At 39.9% G+C, this 18,922-nt stretch overlaps 1 protein-coding gene across 24 annotated transcripts in view; it reads left to right on the top strand.

The window, feature by feature from the left end:
- Positions 1-18,922, top strand: part of SHISA6 (shisa family member 6) — a 306,509-nt gene that overhangs the window by 35,967 nt on the left and 251,620 nt on the right. For all 24 annotated transcript variants that reach the window (XM_069749242.1, XM_069749251.1, XM_069749236.1 and 21 more), the window contains one exon: positions 12,238-12,401. In XM_069749242.1, the coding sequence (XP_069605343.1) occupies positions 12,238-12,401 (164 nt within the window). The remainder of the gene's footprint in view (positions 1-12,237; positions 12,402-18,922) is intronic.

Here is an 18,922-nt window from a genome sequence, read left to right as displayed (position 1 = left end):
TGGAATCACTGACTAGGCGGATAAGGGAAATGTGGTAGATATAGTATATCTCGACTTCAGCAAAGCATTTCATAAAGTATCTCACACTATCCTTATTGAAATAATGACCAAGTATGGGATTGACAAGGCTGCGGTTAGGTGGATTCATAACTAACTCAGTGATCATACTTAAAGTGTGGTAATAAATGGTTGCACATCCAATTGGAAGAGTGTTTCAAGTAGGGAACCACAAGGCTGTGTTCCAGATCCAGTGTTACAAATGGGGTGCCGCAAGGCTCTGACCTGGCCTCAGTGTTACACATGGGGAACCAAAAGGCTCTGACCTGGCCCCAGTTTTACAAGTGGGATACCACAAGGCTCTGTCCTGGCCCCAGTTTTACAAGTGGGGTACCACAAGGCTCTCTCTTGGCCCCATTGTTGTTCAACATTTTTATAAATTATCTATATAAGAAAATTGAAGGTAAACTGATCAAATTTGCAGACAATGCAAAACTAGGAGGGATAGCTAACACTAGAGAAGACAGATAAAGGATTCAGAAGGATCTAGACAATCTTGAACAATGGGCAGCGACTAATAGAATGGTATTTAACAGGGAGAAATGCAAGATTCTACATCTGGACAAGAAAAACGAAAAATACATCTACAGAATAGGAGGAATAGAACTAAGAAACAGCATGTGTGAAAAAGACTTGAGTATGCTAATAGATCATAGACTTCATATGAGTCAACAGTGTGATGCAGCAACAAAAAAGGCAAACACAGTTCTAGGATGTATTAAGAGAAGCATAGAGTCTCGATCACGTGAAGTAATCATCCCCCTCTGCTCCTCCTTGGTCAGGCCTCATCTGGAATATTGTGTCCAGTCCTGGGCACCACATTTTAAAAAAGACATTGAAAAACTGGAGAAAGATCAGAGAAGAACAACCAGAATGGTGACCGCTCTGCAAAGTATGTCCTACGAGGAACGGTTAAAGGATCTTGGAATGTTTAGCTTTCAATAAAGAAGGCTAAGAGGAGACTTGATAGCTGTCTACAAATATCTGAAGGGCTATCACAGTGTAGCGGGATCAGCATTATTGTCATTTGCACATGGAAACACGAGAAGTAGTGGAATTAAACTGAAAGGGAGAAGATACAGATTAGATATTAGAAAAAATCTTTTTGACAGTGAAGGTGATAAATGAGTGGAATAGGCAGCCACGAGAGGTGGTGAGTTTCCTTCAATAGAAGTCTTCAAATAAAGGCTGGACAGACATCTGTCTGAGATGGTTTAGTGACTCCTGCATTGAGCAGGGGGTTGGACCAGATGACCCAGGAGGTCCATTCCAACTCTACCATTCTATGATTCTAAAGCTGACAGAAAAAAAGCTAGATGACAATTTCCCCATACTGGTTCTAAACAAATTCGTTCTGGACTCCCTCAGAATGAATCACAGCCGTCACAACATTGGTTGGGATCTCAATAGTCTCACTGCTCTTACAGTAGAGAATCCCCAAGTGTGATACTAATGAAAGCTTCTTGTAGACGCAGAGGATGCCCTTCTTGTTAACAATGCAGACCTAGTTTTTCATAGATCTTAAGACCGTTCTTTGAACTGATCTTTCATATATTTCTACTTTGTAACTAGATTGACCCTTCACCATAAATTTTCCATCCTGAATCACCGCCTTCGATAACCAGTCTTGATCCTGAAATTCACCCATTCACTCTAATCAGCATCCCATCAGTTTAGCTATGTCCTTCTTATTAGAGATCGGGGAATCTCCTAAACTTTGGAGCAGATTCATTCTAAAGGGACTGCAGATCCGATTTGGTCCAAATCGACTTTGGCATCCCTCCAGTCCTCGAAGCACAATAAACAGAAGGTAGGGAAGGGGTTAAAAATAAGAAAAGATTATACTCTCCTTTCGAAGGGGCGACCCACATCTATTCCAGTTTTTTTATTTTCTGGTGGTGACACAGCCTCACCTGCTCTGCCGCCACAACACCCGAACCAGTCGTCTCCTCAAATGTTTCAGTTTTTTTAATTATCCGGTGGTGACACAGCCTCACCTGCTCTGCCGCCACAACACCCGAACCAGTCGTCTCCTCAAATGTTTCAGTTTTTTTATTTTCCGGTGGTGACACAGCCTCACCTGCTCTGCCACCACAACTCCCCAAGCAGTCGTCTCCTCGAATGTTCCACTTTTTGGATTTTCCAGTGCTGATATAGCATTACCTGTTTTGCCACTGCAGCGCCCCAATCAATCGTCTCCTCGAACATTACAGTTTTTGGATATTCTGGTGCTGACCCAGCCTCAGCTATTCTGCCGCCGTATCTCCCAACCAGTCCTCGATTCAAATTTTCCAGTTTGGGGATTTTCTGGGGCTGACATAGCCTTATGCATTCACTTTGGACACTGTGCACATTACTGGAAGCAGGACCTTTTTGAATCCCAAAACCTCAGATTCTAAAGAATCCAATATTTGGGTAAAATTTTTAACAAAATCAGTCCATGATCAATTGATTCTCTCATCTCTAATTCTTAAACATAGGTGCCCGAAACTGAACCTAGTGTTCCATATTTGGCCTGACGTATTATTGACTTGCAAGATGAAACATCTACAGTATGACGTAGCCCAAGAATATCTCATAGTGTCTATCGTGGGTCTAGAAGGGCATTGGCATTGAAAAGATAATAGTCCACTTAGCGAGGTTAAAGAAAGTGTTCCACACTGGACACATGAATGGGTAGACTCTATCCATTCCATCGATTATGGACCTCAAGTGGTGCATATAATATGAAAAATGAATGTTCTAACTATTAAACCGCGGTGTCCATGATGATGCCGCAATACACATCATCGGCAGCAGATTATAAAATCATATATATTGCATTCAGAGAGCATCAAGTTTAGGCTTACAATGACAATAACAGTGTTTATGAAAGTCTTCGACAATGCAGAGTCCTTTGGGATTTTCGGTTCTAAGGTCTCACTGCTGAGTGAAAATTCATGTTCCAGAAACAGACACAATGTATTCCGCAATGACACAATCATTTTCAGAAGGCGTTTGGGTCATGGTGTCCAAATATCAGGGGAATTATTTTCTGCCGTCTCGCAGCGGGACAGAATATATTTTGTGATATCTTCAACTGATGGCATCAGTGTGGAAGTAGACACGATGGCTGCATGCTCTACAGCTGCAAGCAAAATGTCATAGCTAAACCAGGCTATGGATCCGGGAAATTCTCATGAAGTCAATGTTGGAGGCAATAACTGGGACCCCTGTACAACCCAATTACCCAGCTTGGTGGTACTAGTTCCTAGTAAGTAGATTGTTAAACTGTATCCTCATTGTGATGTCACGGATTGTTGGTGTAGTTATAGGCTGTATTCTCATGAATATGAAGTGTCTCAGTGATGTCACTGGTTCCTGGTGTAGTTATAGACTGTATTCTCATGAATATGAAGTGTCTCAGTGATATCACTGGTTCCTGGTGTATTTAAAAGCTGTATTCTCATGAATATGAAGTGTGTCAGTGATGTTACTGGTGTAGTTATAGGCTGTATTCTCATGCATATGAAGTGTCTCAGTGATGTCACTGGTTCCTGGTTTAGTTATAGGCTGTATTCTCATGAATATGAAGTGTCTCAGTGATGTCACTGGTTCCTGGTATAGCTATAGGTTATATTCACATGAATATGAAGTGTCTCAGTGATGTCACTGGTTCCTGGTATGGCTATAGGTTATATTCACATGAATATGAAGTGTCTCAGTGATGTCACTGGTTCCTGGTGTAGTTATAGGCTGTATTCTCATGAATATGAAATGTCTCAGTAGTATCACTGGTTCCTGGTGTAGTTATAGGCTGTATTCTCATGAATATGAAATGTCTCAGTGGTATCACTGGTTCCTGGTGTAGTTATAGGCTGGATTCTCATGAATATGAAATGTCTCAGTGGTATCACTGGTTCCTGGTGTAGTTATAGGCTGGATTCTCATGAATATGAAGTGTCTCAGTGATGTCACTGGTTCCAGGTGTAGTTATAGACTTTTCTCTCATGAATATGAGATGTCTCAGTGATGTCACTGGTTCCTGGTATAGCTATAGGTTATATTCACATGAATATGAAGTGTCTCAGTGATGTCACTGGTTCCTGGTGTAGTTATAGGCTGTATTCTCATGAATATGAAATGTCTCAGTGGTATCACTGGTTCCTGGTGTAGTTATAGGCTGTATTCTCATGAATATGAAATGTCTCAGTAGTATCACTGGTTCCTGGTGTAGTTATAGGCTGTATTCTCATGAATATGAAATGTCTCAGTGGTATCACTGGTTCCTGGTGTAGTTATAGGCTGGATTCTCATGAATATGAAATGTCTCAGTGGTATCACTGGTTCCTGGTGTAGTTATAGGCTGGATTCTCATGAATATGAAGTGTCTCAGTGATGTCACTGGTTCCAGGTGTAGTTATAGACTTTTCTCTCATGAATATGAGATGTCTCAGTGATGTCACTGGTTCCTGGTATAGCTATAGGTTATATTCACATGAATATGAAGTGTCTCAGTGATGTCACTGGTTCCTGGTGTAGTTATAGGCTGTATTCTCATGAATATGAAATGTCTCAGTGGTATCACTGGTTCCTGGTGTAGTTATAGGCTGGATTCTCATGAATATGAAATGTCTCAGTGGTATCACTGGTTCCTGGTTTAGTTATAGGCTGTATTCTCATGAATATGAAGTGTCTCGGTGATGTCACTGGTTCCTGGTATAGCTATAGGTTATATTTGTTGGCATATGCAACAGATTAGGACTTATAAGTGAAAGGAGGACTTTATACTAACCAGACAGCAGATGGCGATAGTGTGTAAAGTTATATACTTGCTGTAATGTGGGGAGGGAAGCTCTCAGTTGTTGGTTGTTTTCTTACTTTCTGTTTTGCTTTTCTTCATGAATGTGTTGTGTTCAGTGCACGGACTGTGTGACACTGAATTGTATCTCATGTTTATCCAGTATGAAGTAAATACTGTTTACTCAAGATATCTTGCTGATTGAAGCTCTCCTAAGTACATCGGTGACTGCAAGAAGACACACTCTGCAACAATATTCACATGAATATGAAGTGTCTCAGTGATGTCACTGGTTCCAGGTGTAGTTATAGGCTGTATGCTCATGAGTATGATGTGTGTCAGTGATGTCACTGGTTCCTGGTGTAGTTATAGGCTGTATTCTCATGGCTATGAAGTGTCTCAGTGAAGTCACTGGTTCCAGGTGTAGTTATAGGCTGTATTCTCATGAATATGAAATGTCTCAGTGGTATCACTGGATTCTGGTGTAGTTATAGGCTGTATTCTCATGAATATGAAATGTCTCAGTGGTATCACTGGTTCCTGGTGTAGTTATAGGCTGGATTCTCATGAATATGGAGTGTCTCAGTGATGTCACTAGTTCCTGGTGCAGTCGCAAGCTGTATTCTCATGAGTATGAGGTGCCTTTGTGATATCACTGGTTCCTGGTGCAGTTATAGGCTGTATTGTCATGAATATTAAAATGTCTCAGTAATGTCACTGGTTCCTGGTGTAGTTACAGGCTGCGTTCACATGAATATGAGGTGTCTCAGTGATGTCACTGGTTCCTGGTGTAGTTATAGGCTGTATTCTAATGAATATGAAGTATCTCAGTCATGTCACTGGTTCCTGGTGTAGTTATAGGCTGCGTTCTCATGAATATGAGGTGTCTCAGTGATGTCACTGGTTCTTGGTGTAGTTATAGGCTGTATTCTAATGAATATGAATTATCTCAGTCATGTTGCTGGTTCCTGGTGTAGTTATAGGCTGTAATCTCATGAGTATGAGGTGCCTTAGTGATGTCACTGGTTCCTGGTGCAGTTATAGGCTGTATTCTCATGAATATGAAGTGTCTCAGTGATATCACTGGTTCCTGGTGTACTTATAGGCTGTATTCTCATGGCTATGAAATGTCTCAGTGGTATCACTGGTTTCTGGTGTAGTTATAGGCTGTATTATTATTATTATTATTATTATTTATTGTTATAGCGCCATTTATTCCATGGCGCTTTACATGTGAGGAGGGGTATACATAATACAAACAAGTACAATAATCTTAAACAATACAAGTCATAACTGGTACAGGAGGAATGAGGACCCTGCCCGCAAAGGCTCACAATCTACAAGGTTCTCATGAATATGAAATGTCTCAGTGGTATCACTGGTTCCTGGTGTAGTTATAGGCTGGATTCTCATGAATATGGAGTGTCTCAGTGATGTCACTAGTTCCTGGTGCAGTCGCAAGCTGTATTCTCATGAGTATGAGGTCCCTTAGTGATGTCACTGGTTCCTGGTGCAGTTATAGGCTGTATTGTCATGAATATGAAATGTCTCAGTAATGTCACTGGTTCCTGGTGTAGTTATAGGCTGTGTTCTCATGAATATGAGGTGTCTCAGTGATGTCACTGGTTCCTGGTGTAGTTATAGGCTGTATTCTAATGAATATGAAGTATCTCAGTCATGTCACTGGTTCCTGGTGTAGTTATAGGCTGTGTTCTCATGAATATGAGGTGTCTCAGTGATGTCACTGGTTCTTGGTGTAGTTATAGGCTGTATTCTAATGAATATGAAGTATCTCAGTCATGTCACTGGTTCCTGGTGTAGTTATAGGCTGTAATCTCATGAATATGAAGTGTCTCAGTGATGTCACTGGTTTCTGGTGTAGTTATAGGCTGTATTCTCATGAATATGAAGTGTCTCAGTAACGTCACTGGTTCCTGGTGTAGTTATAGGCTGTATTCTAATGAATATGAAGTATCTCAGTCATGTCACTGGTTCCTGGTGTAGTTATAGGCTGTAATCTCATGAATATGAAGTGTCTCAGTGATGTCACTGGTTTCTGGTGTAGTTATAGGCTGTATTCTCATGAATATGAAGTGTCTCAGTAACGTCACTGGTTCCTGGTGTAGTTATAGGCTGTATTGTAATGAATATGAAGTATCTCAGGCATGTCACTGGTTCCTGGTGTAGTTATAGGCTGGATTCTCATGAATATGAAATGTCTTAGTGGTATCACTGGTAGGGATAAGTGAAGAGTTTGGAGGCTTAATAATGCCTGTTGAAAGACTGCAGTGCAGCCAATCAACAATCTTTTAGGTTGTGGGCACTTCCGCAGCCAGCAAAGCCATGCCAAGTGACCCAGCCTGTATTACTGCCATCATTGTCCTCTAACTAGCATAGTAACAAGCAAAAGCACAAAAAGAGGATTCAGAGATCCTCCAAAAATTAGAAAAAACAGCAAAACACGGCAGAGGTTCTTACCTGCCTAGGACTTGCTGCACCTGTGTTGTTTCTATTTTAACCACATGTGTCCACTGCATCCTGTTAGCATAGTAACAACTAATGTGAGGGACAGTGTATATGAAATAAGTAATAATTTAAAAAATGACTTGGGGGTCCCCCATTTTTTTAATAACCAGCCAAGAAAAAGCAAACAGCTGTGAGCTGGTTTCATTATGCTGGGACCTTCCTAGCCTATTAATATCAGACTCCAGCTGTCTGCTGACCTTTGCTGGTTATTAAATATGATGGGACACAAAAAAGAAGATGTGGGGCCCCCTGTTTTTAATAACCAGCGAATTCAAAAAAGACAGGTGGGGGCAGATATTGATAGGCTAGGAAGGTCCATGGATATAGGACCCTCCCCAGCCTAATCAGACCAGCCCTCAGCCACCCCAGAAATGTTGCATCCATTAGATGTGCCAATTCTGGCATTTAACCTCAGCTCCTTCTGATTGTTACAGTGCGGTACGAATCGAGTTAATGGTTTATGCGGTTGATATCAGCTGTGTAATGTCAGCTGGCATCAAGCCCATAGGCTAGTAAAGAAGAGGCATCTATCAGACACCCCCATTACTAACCCCGTATTTAAAAATAAAATGACATACACACAGGAAAAAAAGTTTATTTGAATAAAGACTCCCAGACAAATTCCCTGGTTAACCACTTTATTATTAAAAAATAATCCTGGCAGCTCCGATGGAGTCTTTCGTGATTCCACGTTGTCCATCGATTCTCTCCTGCAACCTGTGGAACGTTGTTCTGAGAATGAGGCTGCATAGGTCACTCGTAGTCATGTCTCACGGGTGATCGCCCATGAGACATGACCGCAAGTAACCTATGGAACATTGCTCTCAGAACGACGCTTCATAAGATGTAGGAGAGAATCGCTGGACATCATGGGAACACCGAGGATTGCGTCTGAGGTGCGGGGATTATTTTTAATGCTACATAGGGACACCAGTATATGTGTCTGGGAGTCTTTATTCAAATAACCTTTTTATCCTGAGTGTATGTCTTTTTATTTTTAAATAGGGGGTTAGTAATGTAGGGGGTTAGTAATGGGGGTGTCTGATACACACCTCTTCATTACTAACCCCTGGGCTTGATGCCAACTGACATTAAGCTGACTGACTTCTGAAGGGCTGTCACAGTGTAGAGGGATTGTCAATATTCTCATTTACATTACATAGCTATTAAGGTTGAAGGAAGACTATAAGTCCATCTACTTCAACCCATAGCCTAACCTAACTTGCCCTAACATGTTGATCCAGAGGAAGGCAAAAAAAACCATGTGGCAAAGCATAAGCTCCACATTGGGGAAAAAAATCCTTCCCGACTTCACATACGGAAATCAGACTAGTTCCATGGATCAACGCACTATCAAGGAATCTAGTGTATATACCCTGTAACATTATACTTTTCCAGAAATGTATCCAGTCCCCTAAATTTGCACATGGAAACACAAGAAGCAATGGGATGAAACTGAAAGGGAGAAGATACACATTGGATATTAAAAAAAAACTTTTTGACAGTGAGGGTGATAAATGAGTGGAACAGGTGGCCACGAGAGGAGGTGACGAGTTCTCCTTCAGTGGACAGTCATCTGTCTGAGAGGGTTTAGTGAATCCCGCATTGAGTAGGGGGTTGGATAAGATGACCCTGTAGGTCCCTTCAAACTCTAATATTCTTTGATTATGTGGCTGACATCAATCCCAAAAAACTTACCCCTATTTCCACCGCACCAAGGAAGAGCCAAGTCGAGCCTGAGTGCCAGAATTGGCACATTTTACCACATCATTTTTTTTAGGGGGTCACCCCATTTTTAATAAAAAGAAAATGCAAAGAAGACAGCTGGAGCTGATATTAATAGTCTGGGAGGGTCCATGGATATTGGCCCCTTCCCAGCATAATAAGACCAGCTCAAAATTGTTTGCTTTCCCTTGGCTGGTTATTAGAAATAGGGTGACTTAACATTGTTGTTTTCATTTATTTATTAAAAAGTATAGTAAGCTACAGCTACAGCTTGTAAATGCTTTTCGTAGCCAGACAAGAGTCTTTCAATTCTTGTTTGATGGATTTTCATGCATTTCTCCTTGGACAATTCTTCCAGTTCTGTAAGATTCTTGGGTCGTATTGTATTTGCTGCTATTTTGAGGTCTCGCCACAGATTATCAATGATGTTCAGATCATTGGACTATGAGGGCCATTGTAAAACCTTCAGCTTGCAACCTTTGAGGTCGTCTATTGTGGATTTTGATGTGTTTAGGATCATTATCCATTTCTAGAAGCCATCCTCTTTTCACCTTCAGCTTTTTTACTGATGGTGTTATGTTTGCATCAAGAATGTGTTGAAATTTCATTGAATCCGTTCTTCCCTCTACCCGTGAAATGTTCCCTGTGCCATTGGTTGCAACACCACCCCAAAACATGAATGATCCACCCCCATGCTTAATGGTTGGAGAGATGTTCTTTTTCTGAAATTCTGACCCCTTTTCTCTCCACGCATACCTTTTATCATTGTGGCCAAAAACTTCTATTTTAAATTCCTCAGTCCACATGACTTTTTCCAAAATGTATCAGGCTTGTTTAGATGTTTTTTTGCATACTTCCAAGGCTGAATTTTATGGTGAGGACGCAGGAGAGGTTTTCTTCTGATGGACTTTCCCATGAAGGCCATATTTGTGCTGGTGTCTCTGAACAGTAGAACAATGTACCACAACTCTGGAGTCTGCTAATTCTTTGCAGTCAAGTTCTGATTTGCCTCTCTAGCAATTCTACAAGCAGCTCTCACTGAAATTTTTAACTGCCATTTCTTCACTACATTTCGAACTGAGGAAAAAGGAACTTGTAAACACTTTGCTATTTTATTATAGCCTTCTCCTGTTTTGTGGGCCTCCACCATTTTCATTTTCAGAGTGCTAGGCAGCTGCTTAGAAGAACCCATGGCTGCTGTTTCTTGGCACAAGGTTAGAATAGGCTGTGTTTTTATAAAGCTGGGAAATTTGCGTCACCGGACCTTTCCCAGCGATGATAGTTAACGATCCATAACCCTAACAGGCTAATTATGATCTGAAACCTTGGTCAAAGTTTTCTTGAAGGGTGACCAAACTTTTGCATCAGCCTATTTTCATTTTTGTAATTTGTGATGTCACTGGTTACTGGCGTAGTTATAGGCTGTATTCTCATGAAAATTAAGCTATCGGTGATGTCACTGGTTCCTGGTGCAGCTATAGGCTGTATTCTCATGAATATGAAATGTCTCAGAGATCTCACTGTTTCCTGGTGTAGTTATCAACTGTATTCTCATGAGTATGAATTGTCACAGTGATGTCACTGGTTCCTGGTGCAGTCGCAAGCTGTATTCTCATGAGTATGAGGTGCCTTAGTGATGTCACTGGTTCCTGGTGTAGTTATTGGCTGTATTCTCATGAATATGAAGTGTCTCGGTGACTTCACTGGTTCCTGGTGTAGTTATAGACTTTATTCTCATGAATATGAAGTGTCTCAGTGATGTCACTAGTTCCTAGTAAAGTTGTAGGCTGTGTTCTCTTGAATATCAAGTATCTCAGTGATACCAGTAGTGTCTGGTGTAGTTATAGGCTGTATTCTCATGAATATGAAATGGCTCAGATATCTCACTGTTTCCTGGTGTAGTTATCGACTGTATTCTCATGAATATGAAGTGTCACAGTGATGTCACTGGTTCCTGGTGTAGTTATAGGCTGTATTCTCATGCATATGAAATGTCTCAGTAATGTCACTGGTTCCTGGTGTAGTTATAGGCTGTATTCTCATGAATATGAAGTGTCTCAGTGATGTCGCTGGTTCCTGGTGTAGTTATAAGCTGTATTCTCATGAAAATGAAGTGTTTCAGTGATGTCACTGGTTCCTGGTGTAGTTATAAGCTGTATTCTCATGAATATGAAATGTCTCAGTAATTTCACTGGTTCCTGGTGTAGTTATAGGCTGTATTCTCATGAATATGAAGTGTCTCAGTGATGTCACTGGTTCCTGTTGTAGTTATAGGCTGTATTCTCATGAATATGAAGTGTCTCAGTGATTTCACTGGTTCCTGGTGCAGTCACAAGCTGTATTCTCATGAGTAAGGAGTGAATTAGTGATGTCACTGGTTCCTGTTGTAGTTATAGGCTGTATTCTCATGAATATGAAGTATCTCGGTTTATGTCACTGGTTCCTGGTGTAGTTATAGGCTGTATTTTCATTAATATGAAATGTCTCAGTAATGTAACTGGTTCCTGGTGTGGTTATAGGCTGTATTTTCATGAATATGAAGTGTCTCAGTAATGTCACTGGTTCCTGGTGAAGTTGTAGGCTGTATTCTCATGAATATGAAGTGTCTCAGTGATGTCACTGGTTCCTGGTGCAGTCGCAAGCTGTATTCTCATGAGTATGAGGTGCCTTAGTCATGTCACTGGTTCCTGGTGTAGTTATAGGCTGCATTCTCATGAATATGAAGTGTCTTAGTGATGTCACTGGTTCCTGGTGTAGTTATAGGCTGTATTCTCATGAATAGGAAGTGTCTCGGTGACTTCACTGGTTCCTGGTGTAGTTATAGGCTGTATTTTCATGAATATGAAGTGTCTTAGTAATGTCTTTGGTTCCTGGTGTAGTTATAGGCTGTATTCTCATGAATATGAAGTGTCTCAGTGATGTCACAGGTTCCTGTTGTAGTTATAGGCTGTATTCTCATGAATATGAAGTATCTCGGTTTATGTCACTGGTTCCTGGTGTAGTTGTAGGCTATATTTTCTTAATGATGTCTTTATGTTGGACCATAATGGCAAAGTTTGACCTAATGGAAACTTCTGTAGAAAACTGTCTTTCAGGGGTGCCTTGATGTCCACATTAATATGTTCTAATTATTTTATTTTTTTTCACAGGGCACTTGCAGACATTTTGATACAACAGGGGCCGATACCTATTCCACACTGTGAACGAGAGGCCATCTCCGCTGTTGATAACTCTCCCAAAGACAATACGCCTGTAAGAACGTCAAAAAATCAGTATACTCCTGTGCGAACGACCAAGACTAACCATGGTACAGGTGGGTTCTTTACATTGTATATGTGGTGGAAACCAGAGACGTGAACTAGATCTTGTTGAAATGAACAAATAAGCCTGACCAGACTCCGTAACTCAAAATCGCTGGAGGCCACCTCCTCCTCATTTTTTGGAATTTCTGTCATCAGGTGGTGTACTGAAGTCATGGAACATGTGAAGTCTTTTCTGATTACCTAAAAGATAATGAAAGGCATAACTAATGAAAAATTAGAAAATGTACACCCCCATGGCAACATTTCCTGCCCATGGAAACTCTATAAAACTAATCAAGCCTTCAGATTTCTTGCGCAGACAAGAAAATGAGTTAGAGTAACACTGGTCTACCAGTGTACAGAGCAGGAAGTTTTGTCATTGGAGCAGAAGACTTCTGTCCCTAGGCTATAAGGCCTCTTTCTGGTGGACTGATAAGGCAAATGAACACCAAAATGAGTAGGAATTGTCACTTTTTATGACCCTAAGTGTAGTGGCAAATTGGTACAATGAGGCAAGTTAATTGCCAATTTAAGTAAAAGTATTGCATATCAAAATCTGACTCGTAGGTGGTCTGTAACAGGAGATTTCCGCACCTGACTGTTCCTCGTGGGTGGTGCAAAGTGATTAAGGTCTCCTCCCTCTCCATGACATCATCAAACAAGGGAGAGAGGAGCCAGCCTGTTGATTTTCAGTGATCTTCTCATCTACACGGGATAATTAAAAGGTGCCGTAACCCGGGTAGAGTGAACCTGTACTGCCTTCTTAGATGTTTTCCTTTCTGGTTTTCTCTTTTGTTTTTTTAGTGAATGTATGACACACATGAACCATCTTGAAGCTTTTAAGCCCTCAATTTACATGTTTTTTTTTACTTTTTTTGCCTTGTTCTATAAATATGAAAAACATATGTCAAGTTGTTCAAAGGCAAATACTTCATATATTACCATATGTTATCCCCCATCTGATGTACCGGTGGTGTTATACACTTACATAAAAATATCATCAGCAGTGTGAATGTTGCCTTACGGAATTTGAGATTTCTGGGATTGATGGATTATAAAATATTAGAATTAAAGGGATTTTCTGTTTTTTTTTCATAAATGAGTCACTATCAGTTTGTTCTTAAATATTTTTATCCATCTTTCTAATATAGTTAGTGTTTCAGTTCCTCCAAAATTTTCTAGAAGTGACAATATTCCATGGTAGTGAGCTGCTCACGTTGGTGCAAGCCTCAATACAATTCATCATAGTTCACACCAGAGCTAGGTGAAGCCCAGTGATATTTTGTGTAGAGCCAATTGCATCACATTGGGTTATCATAGGGCCCAAATTCTAAATTTTACCCTCTATTGCTAATGTTAAATGAGCTAGGATTCCACAGAACTGAGCACCTTCTTCTAGGAGCAGCACCTGGACACAGGGAGTTCCCTCCCAGTAGGCAATGAGATGTTAAAACTCTCGGTATGATGCCGTAAGCTTTGTCATCTTGGTCGCTTCTTATGCCAAATGCAACAGCTGATAACAAACTTATCGCTGCACTTTTTAGTATTGAATTATTGGATCTGCACATGTGCTGCTCTCTGACTCTCCTCTGACTCATAAAATAATGCTAAATGTAAAATATCTACATACTTTTTCTAACCCTAACCCTTATGCTTAAGGCTAGAGCTAGGGCTAGGGTTAGATTCATGATTAGGGCTAGAGGTAAGGTTAGGGCTACGATGTGGGTTATAGTTAAGGTTTAGATTAGGGCTAGTATTAAGGTTAGGGTTAAGATTTAAACTAGTGCTAGTATTAAAATTAGGGTTAATCTTTGGAATAGGGATAGGATTAAAGTTAGGGTTAAGGTTTGGTTAGGGCTACTATTATGGTTAGGGTTAATCTTTGGATTAGGGATAGGATTAAGATTAGGGTTAAAGTTTAGATTAGGGATAGTAATAAGGTTAGGGTTAAGTTTTGGATTAGAGATAGGATTAAGGTTAGGGTTAAGGTTTGGATTAGGGCTATTATTATGGTTAAGGTTAAGTTTTGGATTAGGGATAGGATTAAGGTAGGGTTAAGGTTTGGATTAGGGATAGTATTAAGGTTAAGGTTTGGATTAGGGCTAGTATTAGGGTTAAGGTTTGGATTAGGCCTAGTATTAAGGTTAGGGTTCATCTTTGGATTAGGGATAGGATTAAGGTTATGGTTAACGTTTGGATTAGGGATAGGATTAAGGTTAGGGTTAAGTTTTGGATTAGAGATAGGATTAAGGTTAGGGTTAAGGTTTCGATTAGGGATAGTATTAAGGTTAAGGTTTTTATTAGGGCTAGTATTAGGGTTAGGGTTAAGGTTTGGATTAGGCCTAGTATTAAGGTTAGGGTTAATCTTTGGATTAGGGATAGGATTAAGGTTATGGTTAACGTTTGGATTAGGGATAGGATTAAGGTTAGGGTTAAGTTTTGGATTAGAGATAGGATTAAGGTTAGGGTTAAGGTTTGGATAAGGGATAGGATTAAGGTTAGGGTAAAGTTTTGAATTAGAGATAGGATTAAGGTTAGGATTAAGTTTTGGATTAGGGATAGTATTAAGGTTAAGTTTTGGATTAGAGATAGGATTAAGGTTAGGGTTAAGGTTTGGATTAGGGCTAGTATTAAGGTTAGGGTTAATCTTTGGATTAGCGATAGGATTAAGGTTATGGTTAACGTTTGGATTAGGGATAGGATTAAGGTTAGGGTTAAGGTTTGGATTAGGGCCAGTATTAAGGTTAGGGTTAAGTTTTGGATAAGGGATAGGATTAAGGTTAGGGTAAAGTTTTGAATTAGAGATAGGATTAAGGTTAGGATTAAGTTTTGGATTAGGGATAGTATTAAGGTTAAGGTTTGGATTAGGGCTAGTATTAGGGTTAGGGTTAAGGTTTGGATTAGGGCTAGTATTAAGGTTATGGTTAAGATTTGGATTAGGGATAGTATTAAAGTTCGGATTAAGGTTTAGATTAGGGCTAGAATTGAGATTAGGGCTATGGTTAGAAAACGTCACAGAAAAATAAGCAACCTTACCAACAACAAGTCAGGTCACCAATACGCTAGCAGGATGAGGTAGACCCCCATGATAAAGGCGGGGCAAAATTCTGACAGATCAACCACTAATAAACCTACCAGTTCATGTAAGGGATGGTTGCCAAGTATTAAAAATGCACACAGATGGGACACCAGTCACACAGATACAGTGTCTGGCTTATTGATGACTCCAATATTATTAGATCAGGCGAGCTGCTCAGCATTCTCTAAGTACATCATACAAGGACCAACACCCAAAGTCATCCAACCAACACAAAAAAGGCTGCATCCTGAACAAAAAATGTAAAAAAAAGTGCAATAAAAAGATAAAAAATTATGTATAAAATAAATGAGGTATTAGTCGATATTTTGGCCAAAATACGTAAGCTTTCAACCCATGTCAAAAATCCTCATACTTGCCAGTCCCTGCACTAAAATAAAAAGGACTCACATAGGACAAGAGTTGAAAAAAACATCACAGAAAAAGAAACCAGCCATACCAACAACAGGTCAAATTACAAATGCACTAGCAGGATGCAGTAGATCTATGATTAATTCTACGGTTAGGTTTTAGGTTAGGGCTCGGGTTAGGTTAATGGTTAGGGCTAGGGTTAAGGCTAAGGTTAGGTTTATGGTTTGGGTTAGGGTTATGGTTAGAGCTAGGATTAGGCTAGGTTTTGGTTATGGTTAAGGATAGGGTTAAGGTTAGGGCTAATGTTAAGTTTTTGGTTGGGGTTAGGTTTATGGTTAGAGTTAGGTTTAGGGTTAGGGTTAAGGTTAGGGCTAGGGTTAGGTTTATGGTTCGGGTTAGGGTTACGGCTAGAGCTAGGGTTAAATTTATTGTAGGGATAGGTTTATGGTTAGGGTTAAGTTGCTTACAAAACTATTTAGAATAAAAAATGTAATAAAAATCAATAGAAAAAAATATATTATATCAATGTGATGTGATGTCAATTTGATGCCACATTGCTGAAACAACAGAAAAATTCTTGGAGGTCAGCGAGACAACTACAATTGTATCAGTACTTTAGAAACACTACATGTGGTTGGGAGAAATGGAGTTTAATAATAGACCGATAGATTGGGTTCAGAGAGGACTTCGGCGTGCTCGAAAAATATGTCCGAGTCTCCGTAGCTGCATGTCTCGCAGCTGTTCAACAGCTGCAAGACATGCATGGACTACCTGTTTGTTAGGCAATCCCTGCATGTGTTGCAGCAGTCTAACAGCCGCGATACATGCAGGTACAGAGACTTGATCATATTTTATGAGCATGCCAAAAACACCCAATTAACACACGAGTATGCTCTGATAACACCTTCAGATGAACATTCCCAGAACAAGAGTTTCTATTCTTGACTTCCGAATCATGCGAGTGGGCTTCCATGTGAATGCTTCACTGTCAATGTCGGAGTGTTTAACCCTCTTGTATCAACCCAAGCAGGAAATAAAGTGATTTTAGATATACTGTACATAAGTGTGACCAAGAGAGGAGATCCAATATGGCGGCAACTTAGTAGGAAGAACAGCTCTGGAGAACGTACTGCTGCTGAAACATCGAGTAAACTCTAAGGGGGAAAAAAAAAAAGAAAAAAGGCTATAAGCTCAGAATTCATTCCTAATCACTGTATATGGGCTATGTAAAATAGGGTATATACATGCAATGTTTTTTTAATTCTCGGCATCGGCGTTCATGTAATCCGCGCTCTACATCGTATAGATTAGCATTCCTGACATCATTTTACAGTCAATTAGTTATGCGTCTGAAAAAGGATTAAGTAAAGATCTTAAAGTGCTTTATTGATTGTCGTGCATCGGCTTTTCTGACGTTATTGAGCGGGGTCAGGCGGTAAGAGTCTGCCTTGGGATACGGGAAAAAAAAGATGGAAATTTCAAACTTGACTTTAATTGGTAAAATATCAGAGAAATTAGTTTCTGCCTTATACAGAACACAGATACAGAGATTAAGGTTAGGTAATGGACTGAGAAAAAGCTAGAAGAAAAAAATATCTGGCCAGTTAGGAACCTTTTCAGGCAAGTTACGAGACCAATGTTCACCCAAGAGCGAGACATTTGGATTTTGTACACAACTACAAAACGTTGAGGGAACACTCTAAACTCTTCCCCAATGGACTCTTTGTTAGTTAGAAGGTTCATGTCAATATTCCCTTGTGCCCTTAAATTTGGGTAAAGAAATAAGACATTTGGATAAAGAAATAAAACATTTTGGTAAGGAAACGAGAAATTTGGGTAAAATGCTCAATTTCTAGAAGTTGATTGTGGAATCATTCTAAACTTTGTTCTAATGTCTTCCCCCAATGGACGCTTTTAGTACATTCAAAGACTCTTGTGCCAATGTTTTCTTGGCCCTGTGACTCAAGACTCTTGGCAATTGAAATCTGGACTTTATGCACAACTCCAGAAAGTTGATTAAGAGATCATTCTAAACTGTGTTCTACCTGCTCCCCATCCACCAATGGCTTTTTTAGAAGTCTTCCGAGACAATATTTTCCTGGCACAATGACTACGAAGAATAAATTTGGGTAAGGAAGTATGAAATCTGGCCGAGATAGAGAGCAAAATTGACTAAATTTGATTGACAACTCATTCGAAAACTACATTTGAATTCGAAACTACATTCTATACTTTTGCCACCAGTGCACTCTTTCGGTCAGTTAGAAGGTCCAGTGTCAATGTTCCTTCAAACTCATTACATTCTGGTATCAAATATTGTTAGCCATTAGACTGAAATAAAGACCAAAAAATTCTCTTGCCAGTTATGTGCCTTTTCAGTTAGCTCGAAAACCAATGTTACACCACCCCGGAGATTCAGTAGACTTTAAATTTGGGTAAAAAAGTGAGAAAACTAGATTTTGGATGCAATTACAAAATTTGTTTGAACACTCATTCTAAACTGTGTTTCAATCTCTTGCCTTAAATGGACCCTTTCAGTCAACTAAAAGGTCCAGTGTCGATGTTCCCTCAGACCCTAGAAATTGAAGGCTCAAAATTTGGGTAAAATTTTACAAGAGTGCACATTTGTACAAAGTGAATCCAGAGATCATTCTAAGCTGCATTCTTATCTCTTGATCGTACTGGATCTCTAAACTGCATACTACCCTCTTCCTTCTCTGTGGTGCCAATGTTTTCATGGCCCCGGGACTCTGGAAACTCCATATCCAGGTAACGAAGTATGAAATTTGGGCAAGAGGGTGCAATTGTAGAAATGTGATAGAAGGATCATTCTTAACTTTATTCTAAACCCTATGACTACAATGAACTCTTTCAGTGATCTACCAGCTCCAGTTGCAATGTTCCCTCAGACTCAAAATACTCTTTGAAATTTGGGTAATGATGCTAAAAAAAATGGGCAATTCCAGAAAGATAGTAAAGGGATCATTCTAAAATAAAATCTAAAATTTTAAAATGTTTGCCCTCTTTGTCAGCTCGATGACTTTGGTGGCCTTGTTTTCATGGCCTCCTAAAATCTGGGTAAGA

Source organism: Ranitomeya imitator, chromosome 2 (genome assembly GCF_032444005.1).
Source record: "Ranitomeya imitator isolate aRanImi1 chromosome 2, aRanImi1.pri, whole genome shotgun sequence".
NCBI lineage: Eukaryota > Metazoa > Chordata > Amphibia > Anura > Dendrobatidae > Ranitomeya > Ranitomeya imitator.
This window is presented reverse-complemented; position numbering and strand designations above follow the sequence as displayed.